Raw genomic sequence first — 23672 nt, forward strand, 5'->3', positions numbered from 1 at the left:
TGAGAAGGCTGTTAGAAAGGATTACAGGAGCCTGGGCTTTATTAACAGAGGCATAGAGTACAAAAGCATGGAAGTTAAGCTAAACCTTTATAAAACACTGGTTAGGCCTCAGCTGGAGGAGTGCATCCAATTCTGGGCACCACACTTTAGGAAGGATGTCAAGGCCTTAGAGATGGTGCAAAAGAGATTTACTAGAATGGCACCAGGGATGAAAGATTTCAGTTACTTGGAGAGACTGGAGAAACTGGGGTTGTTCTCCTTAGAGCAGAGAAGGTTAAAGTGTTCAAAATCATGAACGACTTTGATAGAGTAAATAAGGAGAAACTTTTTCCATGGCAGAAGGGTCGGTAATGAGAGGACACAGATTTAAGGTGACATGAGGAAAAATTCTTTTTCGCAGCGAGTTGTTATGATCTGGAATGCGCTGCCTGAAAGGGCGGTGGAAGCAGATTCAATAATAACTTTCAAAAGGGAATTGGATAAAGACTTGAAGTGGAAAAATTTGTAAGGCTATGGTGAAAGAGCAGGGGAGTGGGACTAACTGGGATAGCTCTTTCAAAGAGCCGGCACAGGCACAATGGGCCAAATGGCCTGCTCCTGTGCCATATCATTCCACGATTCTGCCAGTTAGTAAATGTTAAATGAATTTGGCAGAAGTTGGTTCCTGTCTAACCACATCATCCCCATTTCCCCATCTCACTCATTCTCTCTCCCCTGCCAATTTTCTCCATCCTCCTCTTTTGCCCACTCCTCTCTCTCCCCCTCTCCCATCCAGCCCATCTTCCCCCAGCTCTGCTCTGACCAGCCTTACCATACAGTGTCATTGGTTGCAGCTTCCTATGGTCACTTGCACTGAGCTCCAAACTTGTTCTGGCGGCCTTTGATTCTTTCCTCCCCATCTCCTCCTCAGACCTCCAGCTCTGCCCTCTTACAATGTTCTCCCTTCCCCCTCTCCTTGGCCTCTAACCCTCCTCCACCTTCTTCCTCTGCCCTATCCTTGACCTGTGTCGCTGCTTTATCTTCACGCTTTCCCTACCTGTAATCCTGCTCTATCTTCCATTGCTCTTAACCCTGCTCTATCTTTAGACTCCCCCCACCCCATTCTATCTTCACCCTTCCACCTCTTCTCACCGACAGCATCACAGTCCTCCCTCACTCCCCCACCCAATTATCACCCGCCTTCGAACCCTGCTTGATCTGAGGAACGCATTTGATCGTGACTCCTGATGTACCATGACACGGGAGATTGATATTGTCGTATTAAATTTGTGTACATGTCCACAAAACCTTACTTTGTTATGTTTCTTGTCAAATTTTTGTGTCAACTTTTTCCAATATAAACTCCTAATTGAACAGTAAGGAACACAACCTTGGAGATTACAGATGAGGATGGGGCCCAGATTCAGCTTTAGTTTCACAAAACAGTCAGGAAGGCAGAGGCCTGTCAGGTGGCATAAGATTGTTTACTAGTGAGTATAATAGTTACAGTGCCCTGGTGACCTGCGGGCAGCTTGGACTAAAGACACCGGAGCTCAAGCTCAGGGCACCAGGGGTCTGGCCAATGGGTTGTCTGCGGCTAAGTATAGAGACTTATATCATTTGCTTGCTTACTATGATTGATGAATTAGGCAGAGGCTAATTCTTATTTTTCTTAATAACATATTAACTTTGCTAAAACTGGACTCTGAAACCTATTAATTAATAAGATATGGTACTGTATTTTTTTCTCCACAAATCACAAAATGCTTTCTGAAAATTTTTCAACCGCCATTTTTTCCTCAGTAATTGGATTGGCATCCGACTTGTTCTGTTGTTGTATAACCTGTTGACACAAAGAATGTCGTGTGGCGGGGTGGGGGGATGATCTTTGTTATCTGTAACTTGTACATTATGAGGAGACAGAAAAGCCATGTCAGGGGCATTAAGAGTTATAAGCACTTTGTTCTTTCCTTACCGAAAATGTGGGAAGCTGCATTTCCATTCCTGACACTCCTTCTCCAGCCCCTGTACACGGGAACATGTCTTCTCTTCAAACAGAAGTTCATCAACCTCACAGAACATTTGTTGAACCTGCTGTGAGGTTGCTTTCTCGAACTCCTAGGACATGCAATATACAGGAAAAAGAAGAGTGCATTGGGCACTTTCAGTACTGAAAATTAAATAGGATTTAAAAAAAGACTGAGCCAGTGGGTAAAAGCACTGTGCACTGCAGCACCAAGCAAGACCTTCCAGTCTGTACAGCAAAGTGCTGCACCACTCAGAGAATTTACTCACTGAGCATGCAGTTCAGAGGCTACTTTAGCCCAACTTGGAAAAGCACTACTCACATTGTCACCCCAGGAGAAGGTAGAGCTGCAGGCAGTGGAGAGCCTGGTTCCTGTGTAGCTGTTGATGGCAGACCCATGGTGTCCAAAATCAGCCAGCAAAGGCTGGCTGCTGGTGTCCTCAGAAGTCTCGGACTCACTGCAACATCATCAGTTAGGTATCAATGCAAACCTGTACCCTGGGAAAGATACTGCATGCACAGAAGCACAACATCCATTGGTCTGAGGACCAGGACCTGAATTTCTTATGTCCTGACCAGCAGAAAGCAATCATTTGAAGGATATTTTGAAAATATTAAACTAGGATGCTGTTTAGAGAGCAGTCGTTTTTAAAATCTTTCTGGATGCTACTATGCACAGTGCTCTTCTAAACTTTCCTCTCAAGCTCCAAATAGGTCAGCCAGAGAAAACAAATTCCCTGACATACAACCTGCACATGACCCATTATTACTCGGAGAAATTCTCCCCCCCCCCCCTTCTTGGTGGCAGACTCCTGTTGGGATATGGTTTCACAGGTGCCTTCTGTATGTCTATAGAGACACCTGATCAAAAGGGATCTTTAGCACGAGCTAAGTATTAATCCCTACAAACCGCACGCAGTATGAGGCTGTTTTCCCTGTGCCCATTGGCTGTGTTTAACAGCACTGCCCATTGTACCAAGATGCACAGTCCAGAAAGTGCCGGGCTCCATACACTGTGCTGAGTTAGTTGGTGTCAGCCAGGGCAGCACTTGGGGCATGACCTCCATGGACTTCGGAGGGAAACACTGACCACAATTTCTGTTCCTTACTATCAAACAACATCTGTTGGAGCTGCATGTACTGACATCAAGTGAAAACAGGATCAAACTCGGCTAGCCTGCCACCACCCACTGCAAACTTTCACACATGAAGAAAAAACAGCATCAGGAGAAGAGGAAAAACTTTATAAAGGAGAAATGACAAGAGTGCAGAAATATCCAAGCATAATACAATTCCTTGTTCTCTCGCCCACATATTAACTTTTTTTTAAAAAGGAAGAACTTGTATTTATACAGTGCCTTTCATGACCTCAGGACATCCCAAAGCGCTTTACAGCCATATAAATACTTTTGAAGTGAAGTCACTGTTGTAATGTAGGAAACGCGACAGCCAATTTTCACACTGCAAGGTCCCACAAACAGCAATGTGATAATGACCAGATATTCTGTTTTAGTGATGTTGGTCAGGATAATACTTGTGCAACTCCCATTGACAGCAGTGACTCTATGCGTGGACACAAGCTGACACCATTCTTTACGTGCGAGTCAACGCTAAGTGTCGACAGGCTCCAAGAGGCTCGATAGCGACCTCACCTCACACAAACTTCCTTCCCTGCTCTGGTCACTGCACAGAGTAACAATCAGAAGCCCTGTTTGATTTCTCCCCTCTGTAGCACACGGGTGCTGAGGTTGTTAACTGCACCATTACGGCCACCTTGCCTGAGAGAAGCTACCTCAACACAGACTACGAATCCAGTGTCGGACTCTCCGGTCAGTGTGGTGCTGCACAAACAGCGCCTTTACCCATCAGGCAAAGCACGAGGCTGCCTCTTCAGTTGTTGCAGACACGCCGTTAATAAAACACCACAACAGTTCAATGAGGCTGGAACAAGTGAAGCTCATACCCACTGCAGGTGAAGTCCGCATCCTCAACGCTGGTGACGGGAGAGGGGGTTGAATGCTCTTCTAGCTTCTCTGGCAGTGGGTGATTTTCTAGGCTGCATCGCGACAGGCCGTGTCTGTGGGAATAGGAGGCAAATTTTACATCAAATTGATGGATTTCTTTTCCTGTTTCCAAATATAAAAATGATTAAGAGGGGGCAAACTTACCCAGGAACGGTTAAACTGGCAGATTGAACCATATTTATAACAAGTGGATCGCCCATGCATTTGTTAACATCTAGTCCAGTCTGGAGCACAGGCAGCCGGTAGCCTGGCCTGTGCCTTTAAGGCCACTGCTCTAAATAGGCAAACCCAGGGGTTGTAGCTGATGAGGTCATTCAAAGCAGAAATGTAAATTTGTAAATTTCAGGTTCCAGGTCAATGATTGTCATTCCATCTATTTTTTAAAAGACTGTTCTGCACTTGTAACAAAATGTGCAATGGGCACCTCCCACACACACATTTTCAAGGTGAGTCTGAGGTGATGGGGGTGGAAGTTTGAGAGAGATGCTCATCTCCAGTGAAAGAAGTTGCAGTCCAGAGAAAATGAAGTGTTTTTTTGATTGGTTTGTAGAAGGTAATGTTTCCCAGACCCACTGCAGTTGGATAAATACAGAGCTAGCACAGCTGCATAAGAAAATTACAGTAAAAGAAAGGGTATTCATTAGAAAGACACCAGCAATGAGGTTTATGGTTATGAAGGCTTGAAAAATTGGGACTTTCCCCACTGGGACAAAGTAGGTTAAGGTGAGATCCGACAGTGCTCTTCAAAAAGAAGAAAGATTGAGAGAGTAATGGGGTGGGGCCGATTAGGGACCAAAAGGAGATCTACTCATGGAGGCAGAGGGCATGGCTGAGGTACTAAATGAATACTTTGCATCTGTCTTTACCAAGGAAGATGCTGCCAAAGTCTCAGTAAAGGAAGATGTAGTTGAGATACTGGATGGGCTAAAAATTGATAAAGAAGAGGTACTAGAAAGGCTGGCTGTACTTAAAGTAGATAAGTCGTCCAGTCCGGATGGAGGGAAGTAAGGGTGGAAATTGCAGAGGTACTGGCCGTAATCTTCCAAACATCCTTAGATTCGGGGGTGGTGCCAGAGGACTGGAGAATTGCAAATGTTACACCCTTGTTCAAAAAAAGGTATAAGGATAAACCCAGCTTCTATAGGCCAGTTAGTTTAACCTCAGTGGTGGGGAAACCTTTAGAAACGGTAATCCGGGATAGAATTAACAGTCACTTGGACAAGGATGGATTGATTAGGTAAATCATGTTTAACTAACCTGATAAGAGTTTTTTGATGAGGTTACAGAGAGGGTAGTTGAGGGCAATGCAGCTGATGTGGTGTATATTGTCTTTCAAAAAGCGTTCGATAAAGACTGAGGATTATCCCTAGAAAATAGTTATAACAACAGGGAATGCCTCAGCACGAGTGAATGGTCAGGCTGAGGCTATACAGTCAATTAAAGGGAAATTGAATAAATATTTGATAATGAAGAATATAAGAGGATACATGGAAAGGGGATCAGAACAAATCGCTACAGCTGAAGATTCAGCAACGGGGCAGGTGGGATTGGTCAACTGGTCTCATTCTGTGCTATAGTTTCATAGAATCATAGAAAGTTACAGCACAGAAGGAGGCCATTTGGCCCATCGTGTCCGTGCCGGCCAAAAAAGAGCCATCCAGTTTAATCTCACTTTCTACCATTGGTCCGTAGCCCTGTAGGTTACGGCACTTCAAGTGCACATCCAAGTACCTTTCAAATAAGTTGAGGGTTTCTGCCTCTACCACCCTTTCAGGCAGTGAGTTCCAGACCTCCACCACCCTCTGGGTAAAAAGATTTCTGCCCAGCTCCCATCTAATCCTTCTACCAATTACTTTAAATCTATGCCCCCTGGTCACTGACCCCTCTGCTATGTGAAATAGGTCCTCCCTTTCCACTCTATCTAGTCCTGTCATAATTTTATACACCTCAATTAAATCTCCCCTCAGCCTCCTTTGTTCCAAAGAAAACAACCCCAGCCTATCCAATCTTTTCTCATAGCTAAAATTCTCCAGCCCTGGCAATATCCTCGTAAATCTCTTCAGTACCCTCTCTAGTGCAATCACATCTTTCCTGTAATGTGGTGACCAGAACTGTACACAGTACTCAAGCTGTGGTCTAACCAGTGTTTTATACAGTTCCAGCATAACCTCCCTGCTCTTATAATCTATGCCTTGGTGAATAAGGCAAGTATCCCTTATGTCTCCTTAAACACCTTATCTACCTGTCCTGCTACCTTCAGGGATCTGTGGACATGCACTCCAAGGTCCCTCACTTCCTCTACACCTCTCAGTATCCTCCCATTTATTGTGTACTCCCTTGCCTTGTTTGCCCTCCCCAAATGCCTTACCTCACACTTCTCCGGATTGAATTCCATTTGCCACTTTTCTGCCCACCTGACCAGTCCATTGATATCTCCCTGCAGTCTACAGCTTTCCTCCTCACTATCAACCACATGGCCAATTTTTGTATCATCTGCAAACTTCTTGATCAAGCCCCCCACATTCAAGCCGTAGCCCTGTAGGTTACGGCACTTCAAGTGCACATCCAAGTACCTTTCAAATAAGTTGAGGGTTTCTGCCTCTACCACCCTTTCAGGCAGTGAGTTCCACACCTGGAATACTGCATACAGTTTTGGTCTCCATACTTCAGAAAAGACATACTTGCTCTCGAGGCAGTACAAAGAAGGTTCACTCGGTTAATCCCGGGGATGAGGGGGCGGACATATGAGGAGAGGTTGAGTAGATTGGGACTCTACTCATTGGAGTTCAGAAGAATGAGAGGCGATCTTATTGAAACATATAAGATTGTGAAGGGTCTTGATCGGGTGGATGCAGTAAGGATGTTCCCAAAGATGGGTGAAACTAGAACTAGGGGGCATAATCTTAGAATAAGGGGCTGCTCTTTCAAAACTGAGATGAGGAGAAACTTCTTCACTCAGAGGGTGGTAGGTCTGTGGAATTTGCTGCCCCAGGAAGCTGTGGAAGCTACATCATTAGATAAATTTAAAACAGAAATAGACAGTTTCCTAGAAGTAAAGGGAATTAGGGGTTATGGGGAGCGGGCAGGAAATTGGACATGAAGCTGAGTTCGGATCGGTCAATGCCCTGTGGGTGGCGGAGAGGGCCCAGGGGCTATGTGGCCGGGTCCTGCTCCGACTTCTTGTGTTCTTTAGATTTGTGGTTGGGATCAGATCAGCCATGATCTTATTGAATGGCGGAGCAGGCTCGAGGGGCCGATTGGCCTACTCCTGCTCCAATTTCTTATGTTCTTATGTTCAAATCATTAATGTATACCACAAAAAGTACTGAACCTTGTGGAACCCCACTGGAAACAGCCTTCCAGTCGCAAAAACATGCGTCAACCATTACCCTTTGCTTCTTGCCACTGAGCCCATTTTGGATCCAACTTGCCACTTTCCCTCGGATCCCATGGGCTTTTACTCTTTTGACCAGTCTGTCATGTGGGACCTTGTCAAAAGCCTTGTTAAAATCCATGTAGACTACATCAAACGCGTTACCCTCATCGACCCTCCTTGTTACCTCCTCAAAAAATTCAATCAAGTTACCTTCCCTTAACAAATCCACGCTGACTGTCCCTGATTAACCCATGCCTTTATAAATAACGATTTATGCTATCCCTCAGAATTGATTCCAATAATTTGCCCACCACCGAGGTTAGACTGACTGGCCTATAATTACTCGGTGAATCTCTTCCTCCCTTTTTAAACAACGGTACAACGTTAGCAGTCCTCCAATCCTCCGGCACCACGCCTGTAGCCAGGGAGGATTGGAAAATGATGGTCAGAGTCTCCACTATTTCCTCCCTTGCTTCTCTTAACAGCCTGGGATACATTTCATCCGGGCCTGGCGATTTATCTATTTTCAAAGATGCTAATCTCTTAATACTTCCTCTCTCACTATGTTTATTGGTTTACCCCAATATTTCACACTCCTCCTCCTCAACTACAATCTCTGCATCGTCCCCCTCTTTTGTGAAGACAGACGCAAAGTATTCATTAAGAACAATACCCACATCTTCCGCCTCCACACACAGGTTACCTTTTTGGTCTCTAATAAGCCCTCCTCTTTCCTTAGTTAACCTCTTGCTCTGTATGTATATATAAAATATTTTTGGGCTTTCCTTGATTTTACTTGCTAGTATTTTTTCATGCCCTCTCTTTGCTTTCCTAATTTCCTTTTTAATTTCATCCCTGCACTTTCTATACTCGTCTAGGCTTTCTGCAGTATTGAGCTCTCGATGTCTGACATAAACTTCCCTTTTCTGCCTTATCTTACCCTATACACTCCTTGTCATCCTGGAGATTCTTGATTTGGCAGTCCCACTCTTTTTCTTTGTGGGTCTCTGAACCCTTGAACCTCCCCCTTGAATGCCTCCCACTGCTCTGACACTGATTTACCTTCAAGTAGCTGTTTCCAGTCCACTTTTGCTAAATCACTTCTCAGCTTAGTAAAATTGGCCTTTCCCCAATTGAGAACTTTTACTCCTGTTCCATCTCCGTCCTTTTCAATAACTATGCCTAATCTAACTGAATTATGATCACTACCACCAAAATGCTCTCTCACTGATACTCCTTCCACCCGCCCAAATTCATTCCCTAAAACTAAATCCAGAACTGCCCCCCCACCCCCACCCCCACCCCTCTCTTGTTGGGTTTGCTATGTACTGGCTAAAAAAGTGCTCCCATGAATGCAATTTAAGAATTCTACGCTCTGTATATCTTTTGCACTGACTGTATCCCAGTTAATATTCGGGTAGTTGAAATCCCCGACTATTACTGCCCTATTGTTTTTGCACTGCTCAGAAATTTGTCTACATATTTGCTCTTCTACCTCCCTCTGACTGTTTCCACGACTTGTGATTCTAAATAAATCTGTTAACAACTATTCTAAAATTCTCAGCAAAAACAACATGAAGCTGACGCACCATTAGCAGTGCGATCAATACATTGGCCGCTTCTGATTCGCCACTATGCACACTCCAGCGCATTTTAATGAGTTCTCCAGCAGTTTTTGGCATAAATTTGCCACTGGAGGGTCGGGGAGCTCACGGTCTCTCCTCTCCCCCACAACCCTTCACAGCCTCTCCCCTCCCCCGTCACAGCCTCTCTCTCCCTCCCTCAACCCCTCCACCTTCACAGCCTCACCCCCACAACACCCTCTCCCTCCCACCCTCCCCAGCCCCTCCCCCTTCACGGCCTCACCCACCCCTCCCCCTTCACGGCCTCACCCCCACAACACCCTCTCCCTCCCACCCTCCCCAGCCCCTCCCCCTTCACGGCCTCACCCACCCCTCCCCCTTCACGGCCTCACCCACCCCTTCCCCCTCATAGCCTCACCCCTCATCCTTCCCCACCCTCCCACTCCACCCCTGCTCCCACCTCCACCGCTCCCCACTTCACGGCCTCCCCTCCTCGTGGCCTTAGTCGGCAGTATCGCCGTTGCAGATACTCAGACACAAAGGACCATTTTATAGGCAAGTCTAAGCACATCCCTGCAAAATATGTAATTTTTTTCTCCTTTATATCGGAAACCTCATTTTGAATCCTGGATATATGAAAAAGATTCAAACAATTATATATTGCACAATCACATGACTAAATTTATCTGGTGAATTATCTTTGAACACTTTCATTAAACTTTTCACTTAAAGGTGTCAGTGTCTCCCAAAAGCCAGGGCTTGGATTTAATATTTTCACCTAGAACTGTGGCACTGAGCACATGCAGTGTACCTAAAATCTGTCGTCAGAGCGAAAAAGGCTGGTGGAAGAAGGAGAGCGAAGAAGGAGGCCATTCGGCCCATCATGCCAGTGCCGGCTCTTTGAAAGAGCTATTCAATCAGTCCCACTCCCTGCTCTTTCCCCATAGCCCTACAAATTTCTCCTTTTCAAGTATTTATCCAATTCCCTTTTGAAAGTTACTACAGAATCGGCTTCCACCACCTTTTCAGGCAGTGCACTGCAGATTACAACAGCTCGCTGCATAAAAAACATTCTCCTGATATCCTCCCTGGATTATTTGCCAATTATCTTAAATCTGTGTCCTCTGGTTACCAACCCTCCTGACAGTTTCTCCTTATTTACTCGATCTAAACCCCTCATAATTTTGAACATCATTTTTCTCTCACAAGGGGAATGAAAGGGCATCCAAAGCTAGAGCTCTGTGAATGACTAAAAATAATGGGCCAGAATTTGTTGTCAAAATAACAGTGAGGCTAATGGCGCTCGTCATTATTTATGCACAAATCAGCAAGTTCAGGCGAGGACAGATGCGCAAAAATCCAAAAGTTGCTGTCCGAGATGCACCTCTCCGCTGTTAACTTCACAACAACGCCATCTCACTGTCTGCCTCATCATTGAAATACATTGAACGGCGTGAAGTTCCTGTATTTTTGCGGTAGATACGAACTAAACTCGCCAGAGAAAGTTAAGTCTTGTCCATTCCAGTGTAAGTACCATTTAATGACATGATAAGTGTTAACTACTGCCAGGCAACCCCTCTGACACTGAAAATTAACTATTACAAGTGTGGAGTCTCATTCCTTCAGGTTTTAATTGTTCTTAGAGATTTTTAAAATGTTAATTTTTTTAAACTTTTCCTTTCTGTGTCTTTTTTCTCTCTCTCTTAATCCAACTTTCTTGCAATCTCTTTATTTCTTTCTGGATTTACACTTCCTTCTCCGTCCTTGCACTGTTTATTTCTCAGTACTTCAATCTGATTGGTTAAGGAGATACCCAGTTGCTTGCCCTGTTCACTCAGGTCCCAGATGCCCTGTTTCCCTCGCTGCCCCATTATCAGCTCACACTTTCAGCAACTTGCCACGCAAAAAATGTGAAAACCGAAACGTGCAGGGGCAAGTCTAACTAACGGCAGAAACTGTTAGATGCCTTGCCACAGCAAATTATGGTCCACAGAGATTAAAATATAACAGAAAAGGAGAGTTATGATAAATGTCAGGTTCATAATACAGTAGAGAACCAAACTGAATACAGAAGGTGCAGAGGAGAACGAAAAGGAAATAAGAGGGGCAAAGAGAGTGCGAGAGAATAGATTGGCGGCTAACATAAAAGGGAGCCCAAAAATCTTTTATAAACATATAAACAGTAAACGGGTAGTTAAAGGAAGGGTGGGGCCGATTCGGGACCAAAAAGGAGATCTTCTAATGGAGGCAGAGGACATGGCTGAGGTACTGAATGAATATTCGCATCTGTCTTCACTAAAGAAGAGGATGCTGCCAATCAATGTTCCCTCTAATTTTCTTCGGCCATGTGCGGAATGAATTTGGGTTTATAAAGGCTGTGTGCACCACCGTAAAAAAAAAATCACAGCTTTGAATAGAACAACTTTTTAGAAAACATTATTCAGGGTAAATAACAAACAGAAAAAATGTACAAAATAATGGATAATTGTAACAATTTAATGTTATGTTGCACTAGGATTGAGCAGACCAGTATCGTTATATCTTATTAAAAAATAACTGATGGGAACGATTCCAATCAGCTTTTTGTTTAATCAGCTTAATGACTGAATCAAAAAGATATGAATTGTGTACAATCAGAATTTTTAAATTGAGTCAGAAATACAAAACAGCTGTCAAATCGGTCAGTGAGAATTTAGGGATCAGGAACAGTTTAATTAAAGGTCTCCAAACCCCCCCCCCCCACAAACCCCACCTCCACTGAATCTTCAGCAGCGTTTTAAAAAAATGATTGCATTACAGTTGTACATCACGCAGGTCTCACTATTTTGGCTGCCGCTGTGTAAGGCAAGGAGCAGTTTGGTCATGCAGACTGTGCACACTGTTTCCCCATTTGTTTCCAAAGGTTGAAGTTATATATTTAAGGAAAGGCAAGGACTTGTATTTATATAGTGCCTTTCGTGGCCTCTAGACATCCCAAAGAGCTTTACAGCCAATTAAGTACTTTTGAAGTGTAGTCATTGTTGTAATGTAGGAAAGGCGGCAGCCAATTTGCGCACAGCAAGCTCCCACAAACAGCAATGAAATAATGACTGGATAATCTGTTTTAGTGATGTTGGTTGAGGGATAAATATTGGCCAGAACACCGGGGAGAACTCCCCGACACTTCAAAAAGTGTCATGGGATTTTTTACATCCACCTGAGAGGTCAAACAGAAGTCAGTTTAACGACTCAGCCAAAGGAAGGCATCTCCGACAGTGTAGCACTCCCTCAGTACTGCACTGGAGTGTCAGCCTACATTATGTACTCAAGTCTCTGGAGTGGAACGTGAACCCACGACCTTCTGATTCAGAGTGCTACCCACTGAGCCACGGCTGCCACGAATGCTATACAGAACCGTGGGGCTTGTACAGATCCACAATGACCACTCCCTGTAACAATCCCTGGCCAGAGGCAATATCATTCTATAAAACAATCATTTATTACCAGTCAGCCATTCAGATTTGACTTTGTGTATTTGAAATGTCCTGTTAATGGTCAGGATTGTTCTAAATGTCTAGTTTAGAGTCTCCCTGCTTGGAGTTCTGTGAATTAAAGGTATCTCACAGGCAAGGGGAGAGCAATTCCATTGCCCGCTGTGTCACTCACTGAAGATTCACTCCAAACATCAGATGGACACCGCTAAGGGCACTGTCCCTTTAAGAAGCCAGCGATTCCCTGTGCAAATACAGGAGCGCTGCCAAGTCCTGAGTGATGGGTTAACGAAGCAGTGTCGATACTGGGGAACACACTCAACTAATCAAACACTGACATGTAACCAAATACCTTTACATGCCTCCCAGACTGACTCAGGACAACTGACCTCTCGCTGTATACTGTTAAACCTCGTTACAGAGCAGCCTGGGTTATAGCGAGACTTCCAAACATGCCTGGGCCGACTCTCCTTTTGCCCTTGGAAGTTTCTCTCTCCCTCTCCTCAAGGTGTCGACTCTCACCGGCCGATAGTGTCACAGCAAACCCTCCAGTGCTTCACCCACAGGTGCACCCAGGCAGTAAATGTCAGCAAGGCTTCTGACCACCGAAGACAGACAGAATCAATCTTCTATCACCCACCAGCCGGCTGTCTGTCCACAGCCTTCAGTCGGGATCACTCGATAATGATCACGAGGAGAAACCCTCGCTCCAGGACAGTGAATCACAGGCAGTGCTCCCACCGCCGATAACAGTTAACTCAACACAGACCAGACAGCATTGGTTTGGTGCACAGACGGAATGTTTAATTGCGCGGCACACAACAGTCTGCTGCGTGGTCACGCACAGCTTAGAGGGGACGGTGCTGCCAATGTCACAGCAAAGGAGGAGTTGCTAGCGATATTGGATAGGGTAAAAATAGATAAAAAGGAGATACTTAAAAGACTGGCAATACGCAAAGGTCACCCTGTCTGGATGTGATGCATCCTAGGTTGCTGAGGGAAGTAAGGGTGGAAATTGCGGAGGCTCTGGCCACAATCTTCCAATCCTCCTTAGATATGGGGACGGTGCCAGGGGACTGGAAGATTGCAAATGTTCAAAAAAGGGGAGAGGGTAACCCGGCAATTACAGGCCAGTCAGCCTAACATCGGTGGTGGGGAAACTTTTAGAGAGAATAATCAGAGACAAAATTAATTGTCACTTGGAAAAATATGGGTTAATAAATGACAGGCAGCATGGATTTGTTGAAAGCAAATCGTGTTTCACTAACATGATTGAGTTCTTTGAAAAAGAAATGGAGAAGGTTGATGAGGATAGTGTGGTTAATGTTATGTATAGGGACTTTCAAAAGGCACCTGATAAGTTGGCTAAGGGACAGAAAGCAGAGAGCGGTGGTCAACGGTTGGTTTTCAGACTAGAGAAAAGTTTACAGTGGTGTTCCCCAGGGGTCAGTATTAGGACCACTGCTCTTTATAATGTATATTAATGACCTGGACTTGGGTATATAGGGCATAATTTCAAGGGTTTGCAGATGACACAGAATTCAGAAATGTAGTAAACAGTGAGGAAGACAGTAACAGACTTCAGGAGGACATAGACAGACTGGTGAAATGGGCAGACACATGGCAGATGAACTTTAACGCAGAGAAGTGTGAAGCGTTGCATTTTGGTAGGAAGAATGAAGAGAGGCAATATAAACTAAATGGTACTATTTTAAAGGGGATGCAGGAACAGAGAGACTTGGGTGTGCACAAGCACAAATCTTTGAAGGTGGTAGGACAAGTTGAGAAGGCTGTTAAAAAAGCATAATAGATCCTGGGCTTTATTAAGAGGCATTGGGCACAAAAGCTTAACCTTTATAAATCACTGGTTAGGCCTCAGCTGGAGCATCGTGTCCAATTCTGGGCACCATATTTTAGGAAGAATGTCAAGGCCTTAGAGAGGGTGCAGAAGAGATTTACTAGAATGGTACCAGGAATGAGGGACTTCAGTGATATGGAGAGACTGGAGAAGCCAGGGTTGTTCTCCTTAGAGCAGAGGTTAAGGGGAGATTTGATAGAGGTGTTCAAAATTATAAGAACATAAGAAATAGGAGCAGGAGTAGGCCATGCTGCTCCTTGAGCCATTCTTCGAACTCAACTCTACTTTCCCACCCGATCCCCATATCCCTTGATTCCCTTAGAGTCCAAATATCTATCAATCTCAGCCTTGAATATACTAAACATCCACGGCCCTCTGGGGTAGAGAATTCCAAAAATTCACAACCCTCATCTCAGGCCCAAATGGCCAACCCCTTATCCTTATGAAGGAATTTGATAGAGTAAATATGGAAAAACTGTTTCCAGTAGCATATGGGTCGGTAACCAGAGGACGCAGATTTAAGGTAATTGGCAAAAGAACCGGAGGCAAGATGAGGAGAAATTTTTTTACGTAGCAAATTTTTATGATTTGGAATGATCAGTCCTGTCACATCCAGTCGTGAATGGTGGCGGACAATTAAACAATTAATGGGAGGAGGAGGCTCCGTGAACATCGCCATCCTCAATGATGACAGCGTCCAGCACTTGAGTGCAAAAGACAAGGCTGAAGGCGTTTGCAACCATCTTCAGCCAGAAGTGCCGAGTGGATGATCCATCTCGGCCTCCACCCGATATCCCCACCATCACAGAAGCCAGTCTTCAGCCAATTCGATTCACTCCACATAATATCAAGAAACGGCTGAGTGCACTGGATACAGCGAAGGCTATGGGCCTCGACAACATCCCGGCTGTAGCGCTGAAGACTTGTGCTCCAGAACTAGCCGCGCCTCTAGCCAAGCTGTTCCAGTACAGCTACAACACTGGCATCTACCTGACAATGTGGATAATTGCCCAGGTATGTCCTGTCCACAAAAAGCAAGACAAATCCAATCCAGCCAATTACCGCCCCATCAATCTACTCTCTATCATCAGCAAAGTGATGGAAGGTGTCGTCGACAGTGCTATCAAGTGGCACTTACTCACCAATAACCTGCTCACTGATGCTCGGTTTGGGTTCCGCCAGGACCACTCGGCTCCAGACCTCATTACAGCCTTGGTCCAAACATGGACAGAAGAGCTGAATTCCAGAGGTGAGATGAGAGTGACTGCCCTTGACATCAAGGCAGCATTTGACCGAGTTTGACACCAAGGAGCCCTAGTAAAATTGAAGTCAATGGGAATCAGGGGGAAAACTCTCCAGTGGCTGGAGTCATACCTAGCACAAAGGAAGATGGTAGTGGTTGTTGGAGGCCAATCATCTCAGCCCCAGGACACTGCTGCAGGAGTTCCTCAGGGCAGTGTCCTAGGCCCAACCATCTTCAGCTGCTTCATCAATGACCTTCCCTCCATCATAAGGTTAGAAATGAGGATGTTCGCTGATGATTGCACAGTGTTCAATTCCATTTGCAACCCCTCAGATAATGAAGCAGTCCGAGCCCGCATGCAGCAAGACCTGGACAACATCCAGCTTGGGCTGATAAGTGGTAAGTAACATTCACACCAGACAAGTGCCAGGCAATGACCATCTCCCCTTGACATTCAATGATGTGGAGATGCCGGTGATGGACTGGGGTTGACAAATGCAAGGAATCTTACAACACCAGGTTATAGTCCAACTGTTTTATTTGAAAATCACAAGCTTTCGGAGGCTTTCTCCTTCGTCAGGTGACACTTGCCAGGATGAGTGTAGCTCCAACAACACTCAAGAAGCTCGACACCATCCAGGACAAAGCAGCCCGCTTGATTGGCACCCCATCCACCACCCTAAACATTCACTCCCTTCACCACCGGCACACTGTGGCTGCAGTGTGTACCATCCACAGGGTGCATTGCAGCAACTCGCCAAGGCTTCTTCGACAGCACCTCCCAAACCCGTGACCTCTACCACCTAGAAGGACAAGGGCAGCAGGCACATGGGAACAACACCACCTGCACGTTCCCCTCCAAATCACACACCATCCCGACTGGAAATATATCGCCGTTCCTTCATCATCGTCGTTGGGTCAAAATCCTGGAACTCCCTACTCTACAGCACTGTGGGAGAACATTCACCACAGACAGCAGCAGTTCAAGAAGACGGCTCACCACCACCTTCTCAAGGGCAATTAGGGATGGGCAATAAATGCTGGCCTTGCCAGCGAGGCCCACTCCCATGAATGAATTTTAAAAAATGCACTGCCTGAAAGGGTTGTTGAAGCAGATTCAGTAATAACTTTCAAAAGGGAACTGGATAAATACTTGAAGGGGAAAAATCTGCAGGGCCCTGGGGAAAGAGCAGGGGGAGTGGTATTAATTGGATAGCTCTTTCAAAGAGTCGGCACAGGCACGATGGGCTAAAGGGCCTCCTTCTGTGCTATAGCATTCTATGATTCTAACAACTCTATTAAATCTCATCTTAACCTTCTCTGTTCTAAGGAGAACAATCCCAGCTTCTCCAGTCTCTCCACATAATTAAAGTCCCTCATCCCTGGTACTATTCTAGTAAATCTCCCCTGCACCCTCTCTAAGGCCTTGACATCCTTCCTAAAGCGCGATGCCCAGAACTGAACACTAACTGAGGCTTAACCAGTGTTTTATAAAGGTTTACCATAACTTTCTTGCTTTTGTACTCTATGCCTCTATTTATAAAGGATCCCGTATGCCCTTTTTAAACAGCTTATGAACTTGTCCTGCCACCTTCTAAGATTTGTGTACATACACTCCCAGGTCCTTCTGTTCCTGCACCCCCTTTAAAATTGTACCATTTAGTTTATATTGCCTCTCCTCATTTTGCCTTCCAAAATGCATCACTTCTCTACATTAAATTTCATTTGCCGTGTGTCTGCCCATTTCACTAGTCTGGCTGTCCTCCTGAAGTCTGCCACTATCCTCCACATTGTTTGTTACATTTCCAAGTTTTGTGTCATCTACAAACTTTGAAATTATGCCCTGTACACCCACGTTAACATATATCAAAAAGAGCAGTGCAACATTGTGGTCAGAGACAGGGGAAGAATGTCTTTCTTCTTACTAATAATTCAGTTTTCAAAAATAAACAATTGGATTTTGAAGCCAATTTGTTATTTCACCTATTTTGCTGAGTCAGAAAAGGTGAATGCAATGTTTTACAACTGTAACAGACTAATTGCTAATAACTAGATAAGATAGACAGTCTTTCCTCATTCTAATTTAATTCTTTTGAAGTTGAATTTTGAAAGGAAACAAAGCCACTGAAGGAAACAGATAGAAAGACTGGTTGGATGGAAACAATGAGGCTGAAGGGGGCCTCACCACATGCTCTTGGATGGAATGAGTGAGAGACAGAGTGGATGGCATGTTCAGTGTAATGCGAATGACAGCAGTTAAAGGAGGATATAGAGGGTCTGCAGGTAGTTCAAAGTTGAAGGGGTAGGGGTAGTAGGAAGGAACAAGGCTAGTGGAGGCAATGGGAGGAGGGGGTGGAGGAATCCCAAGGGATAGCGGCAAGAGACAAAAATAAAAGCGCACAGAATTGAAGGTAACCCTGTGACATGAGTTGGTAATTGGTTATGCTTTAGTTGTACAGAGCCTAGGTCAGATTCTACCTGGAGTACTGCATTCAGTTCTGGGCACCGCGCCTCAGGATATATTGGCCTTGGAGGAGGTGAAGCACAAATTCACCAGAATGATACCGGGACTTAAAGGGTTAAATAATGAGGACACGTTGCATAAATCAAGCCCCTCGAGTCTGATCTGCCATTCAATTAGATCACGGGTGATCTGTATCTTAACTCCATTTACCCTCTTTTGACCCATATCCCTTGCCTGACAAAATTTCTCCCTACCACTCTCCTCATCCCAGCCACCTGATCCCCCAGTCCCAATCTCCCTGACCCTCCCCCCCACAGTCCCAATCTCCCTGACTGCCCCCCCCAATCCCAATCTCCCTGACCCCCTAGTCCCAATCTCCCTGACTGCCTCCCCCAATCCCAATCTCCCTGACTGCCCCCCCCCCACCCCCAGTCCCAATTTCTCTACACCTCCAGTCCCAATCTCCTGACAACCCCCACCTCCCCGACCGTTCCAATCTCCCGTTTCCGCACCCCCCCCCCAGTCCCAATCTCCTGCCCCTTAGTCTCTGGCCACCCTCTTCCAGCCCCGAAGAGTGCAACCCCTGCATCTCTCCCCGCTCCGTCTCTTTCTTCCCTCCACCAGCCGGTAGGGGATGGGCGAGGGTGACGTCACAGAACAAGGGGCTGCCGCTGCGCGGAATTTAAACGGTGCAGTTTTCCCAGGCTGTTAGTGCAGCAACTGGGAAATTCACGTCCCAGTCCAGGACACAGTGTCAACCATATGTTGGACACCCCTGATCTAGGGGTAATACTGCAGCAACTCCCCAAGGCTTCCGTGGCAGCATCTCTCAAACCCATGACCTTCACCATCTAGAAAGACAAGGATAGCAGGCTCATGGGAACACCATATTCCCTTCCTAGTCACACACCATCCTGACTTAAATATATATCGGCCGTTCCTTCATCGTCGCTGGGTCAAAATCCTGGGACTCCCTCCCTAACAGCACTGTGGGAGAACCTTCACCACACGGACTGCAGCGGTTCAAGAAGGCGGCTCACCACCACCTTCTCAAAGGCAATAAATACCGGCGTTGCCATCAACACCCATATCCTGAGAATGATCAAAAAAAGTAATTGATGAAGAGCAGAGGCCCCACTGCAGAACAGGGGGGCACGATCATAAATTAGAGTTCAGCCATTTAGAAGTGAAATCAGGAAACATTTCTTCCCACAAAGGGGAGTGGAAAGCTGGAACTCTCTCCCCCCAAAAAGCTGCTGAGGCTGGGGATTATTGAAAATTTAAAAGCTGAGATTGATGGATTTTTGTTAGGCACAGGGTATTCAGGGATACAGAACCAGGGTATTCAGGGATACAGAACCAGGGTATTCAGGGATACGGAACCAGGGTATTCAGGGATACGGAACCAGGGTATTCAGGGATACGGAACCAGGGTATTCAGGGATACGGAACCAGGGTATTCAGGGATACGGAACCAGGGTATTCAGGGATACAGAACCAGGGTATTCAGGGATACAGAACCAGGGTATTCAGGGATACAGAACCAGGGTATTCAGGGATACGGAACCAGGGTATTCAGGGATACGGAACCAGGGTATTCAGGGATACGGAACCAGGGTATTCAGGGATACGGAACCAGGGTATTCAGGGATACGGAACCAGGGTATTCAGGGATACGGAACCAGGGTATTCAGGGATACAGAACCAGGGTATTCAGGGATACAGAACCAGGGTATTCAGGGATACAGAACCAGGGTATTCAGGGATACAGAACCAGGGTATTCAGGGATACAGAACCAGGGTATTCAGGGATACAGAACCAGGGTATTCAGGGATACAGAACCAGGGTATTCAGGGATACAGAACCAGGGTATTCAGGGATACAGAACCAGGGTATTCAGGGATACAGAACCAGGGTATTCAGGGATACAGAACCAGGGTATTCAGGGATACAGAACCAGGGTATTCAGGGATACAGAACCAGGGTATTCAGGGATACAGAACCAGGGTATTCAGGGATACAGAACCAGGGTATTCAGGGATACAGAACCAGGGTATTCAGGGATACGGAACCAGGGTATTCAGGGATACGGAACCAGGGTATTCAGGGATACGGAACCAGGGTATTCAGGGATACGGAACCAGGGTATTCAGGGATACGGAACCAGGCGGGGAGATGGAGTCAAGGTACAGATTGGCCATGAAATAATTGAATGGCGGAAGAGGCTGGAGGGGCTGAATGGCCTCCTCCTGTTCCGAGGGGAGGGGAGGGGAGGCTGTGGGCCCAACTCCCCGCCAGTCACTTGAAAGAAAGAAAAAGGCAGAACCAGAGGGGCAGGTGAGCGGGGTCTGGGGTCCGAACTCCCGGCCCCGATGCTTCCTTCGGCCCCGATGTTGCTCAGTGTTGCCCGCGGTACCTCTCAGCCCCTCCCGGGCCCCTCCTACTCACATCTCCGGGGCGTTACGGACCGGCCTCCGGTTGTATCTGTGGATCATTCCGCCTCCTGCCTGGCCTGGCCGGGCCGGGCCCAGTGCAGCCTCCTGCCGGCCGCCTCAGTAACCCAGCCCGAGGCCTCCACTCGCTGCTCTCACTCTCCGACCCGGTACCATGGCAACCGCGGGGCCCGCCGGGAGCTGGAGGCCTCCGCCCGCTGCAGCGCCTCGTTGCCTGTCTGCTGACCCGGGAGTTGTGTCGCCAACCCCGGCCCGTCCTGTGATCCCGACAGCGGCCAGATTCAAACTCCGGCCTGGACCGAGTTCACCTGCAGGGAAAAGGGTCAAAGAGAACACGACCTTTCACAGCACAGGAGGCGGCCGATCGGCCCAGAGTGTCGGTGCCTGCTCTTCGATTCATCAAACCTGAACTAATCCCACTGACCCACTCTCTCCCCATAGCCCTGTGTCAATCAAACTAATCCCACTGACCCACTCTCTCCCCATAGCCCTGTGTCAATCAAACTAATCCCCTGTCCCACTCTCTCCCCATAGCCCTGTGTCAATCAAACTAATCCCATTGTCCCGCTCTCTCCCCATAGCCCTGTGTCAATCAAACTAATCCCACTGACCCACTCTCTCCCCATAGCCCTGTGTCAATCAAACTAATCCCACTGTCCCACTCTCTCCCCATAGCCCTGTGTCAATCAAACTAATCCCATTGACCCACTCTCTCCCCATAGCCCTGTGTCAATCAAACTAATCCCATTGACCCACTCTCTCCCCATAGCCCTGTGTCAATCAAACTAATCCCATTGTCCCACTCTCTCCCCATAGCCCTGTGTCAATCAAACTAATCCCCTGTCCCGCTCTCTGCCCATAGCCCTGTGTCAATCAAACTAATCCCACTGACCCACTCTCTCCCCATAGCCCTGTGTCAATCAAACTAATCCCACTGTCCCACTCTCTCCCCATAGCCCTGTGTCAATCAAACTAATCCCCTGTCCCGCTCTCTGCCCATAGCCCTGTGTCAATCAAACTAATCCCATTGTCCCACTCTCTCCCCATAGCCCTGTGTCAATCAAACTAATCCCATTGTCCCACTCTCTCCCCATAGCCCTGTGTCAATCAAACTAATCCCACGAACCCACTCTCTCCTCGTTGCCCTTAATCAATCCCAAAATGATCAACCTTCCCCCCTCCCTCCCCTTTGTAATTCCCAAGCTAATCCCATTGCCATTCTCTACCCAATGCCCTGTATAATTCCCAAACTAATACCATTGCCCCTCTCTCCCCTAGTCCCGTATCAATCCCAAACTAATCCAACAGGCCCGCTCTCCATATTCTTGCATCAATCCTAAACCAATCCCACTGACCCACTCTCTCCCCATAGCCCTGTATCAATCCCAAACTAATCCCACTGGCCCACTCTCTCCCCATAGCCCTGGATCAATCCCAAACTAATACCACTGCCCCACTCTCGCCCAATACCCTGTATCAATCCCAAACTAATCCGACTGCCCCGCTCTCTCCCTTTGCCTTGTATAATTCCCAGACTAATCCCACTGCCCCGCTTTCTCCCCATATTCCGGTATCAATCCCAAACTGATTTCACTGCCCCGCTCTCGCCCCATAGCCCTGTATCAATCCCAAACTAATCCCACTGCCACCCCATAGCCCTGTATCAATCCCAAACTAATCCCACTGCCCCACTCTCTCCTCATAGTCCTGTATCAATCCCAAACTAATCCCACTGGCCCACTCTCTCCCCATAGCCCTGGATCAATCCCAAACTAATCCCACTGCCCCACTCTCGCCCAATACCCTGTATCAATCCCAAACTAATCCGACTGCCCCGCTCTCTCCCTTTGCCTTGTATAATTCCCAGACTAATCCCACTGCCCCGCTTTCTCCCCATATTCCGGTATCAATCCCAAACTGATTTCACTGCCCTGCTCTCGCCCCATAGCCCTGTATCAATCCCAAACTAATCCCACTGTCACCCCATAGCCCTGTATCAATCCAAAACGAATCCCACTGCCCCTTTCTCTCCCAATAGCTCTGTATCAATCCCAAACTAATCCGATTGCCCCTCTCTACCCATTACCCAGTATAATTCCCAAACTAATTCCATTGCCCCTCTCTCCCCATTGTCATGCATCAATCCTGAACTAATCCCACTGCCCTGCTCTCTCCCCATAGTCCTGTATCAACCTCAAACTAATCTCACTGCCCCTCTCTGTCCCCATAGCCCTGTATCAATCCCACTGCCCCACTCTCTCCCCTTTGCCTTGTATAATTCCCATACTAATCCCATTGCCCCTATCTACCCAATGCCCTGTATAATTCCCAAACTAATCCCATTGCCCCTCTCTTCCCCATTGTCCTGCATCAATCCCGAACTAATCCACTGCCCTGCTCTCTTCCCTTAGTACTGTATCAATCCCAAACTAATTGTACGCCCCACTCTCTCCCCAAAGCCCTATAACAGTCCCAAAATAATCACACTGTCCCCCTCTCTCCCCATAGTCATGTGTCAATCCCAAACTAATCCCACTGACCCACTCTCTCCCCATATTCCGGTATCAATCCCAAACTAATCCCACTGCCCCGCTCTCACCCCATGGTCCTGTATCAATCCCAAACTAATCTCATTGCCTCGCTCTCTCCCATAGCCCTGGATCAATCCCAAACTAATCCCACTGCACCGCTCTCTCCCCATAGTCCTCTATCAATCCCAATCTAATCCCACTGCCCCGCTCTCCCCTTTTCTTGTATAATTCCCATACCAATCACATTGCCCCTCTCTACCCAATGCCCTGCATAATTTCCAAACTAATCCCATTGCCCCTCTCCCAATTGTTGCGCATCAATCCCGAACTAATCCACTGCCCTACCCTCTCCCCATTGTCCTGTATCAATCCCAATCTAAACCCACTGCCCCACTCTCTCCCCATAGCCCTGTATCAATCCCAAACAAATCCCACTGACCTCCTCTCTCCCCATATTCCTGTATCAATCCCAAACTAATCCCACTGCCCCACTCACTCCCCATAGCCCTGTAAAACTCCCAAACTAATTCGACTGTCCCACTCTCCCCCAGAGTCCCGTCTCAATCCCAAACTAATTCTACTGCCCCAGTCTCTCTCAATACCCCTGTATCAATCCCAATCTAATCCCACTGCCCCGCTCTCCCCTTTTCTTGTATAATTCCCA

General features: G+C 46.8%; 1 protein-coding gene across 3 annotated transcripts in view; it reads right to left on the reverse strand.

Annotated features, from left to right (window-relative positions):
- fam149b1 (family with sequence similarity 149 member B1) overlaps positions 1-20869 on the reverse strand; it is a 155975-nt gene extending 135106 nt beyond the window's left edge. For 2 of the 3 annotated variants that reach the window (XM_067972776.1, XM_067972775.1), the window contains exons 1-4: positions 20473-20869; positions 3969-4082; positions 2328-2463; positions 1955-2097 (exon numbers count right to left, since the gene is read on the reverse strand). In XM_067972776.1, coding sequence (XP_067828877.1) covers positions 1955-2097; positions 2328-2463; positions 3969-4082; positions 20473-20519 — 440 coding nt within the window. In that variant the 5' untranslated portion in view covers positions 20520-20869. Of the gene's footprint in view, positions 1-1954; positions 2098-2327; positions 2464-3968; positions 4083-20472 lie in introns of those variants that run through there. The other variant, XM_067972777.1, reaches the window with a different exon arrangement.
- Positions 20870-23672: the final 2803 nt, after the last annotated feature.

Source organism: Heptranchias perlo, chromosome 36 (genome assembly GCF_035084215.1).
Source record: "Heptranchias perlo isolate sHepPer1 chromosome 36, sHepPer1.hap1, whole genome shotgun sequence".
NCBI lineage: Eukaryota > Metazoa > Chordata > Chondrichthyes > Hexanchiformes > Hexanchidae > Heptranchias > Heptranchias perlo.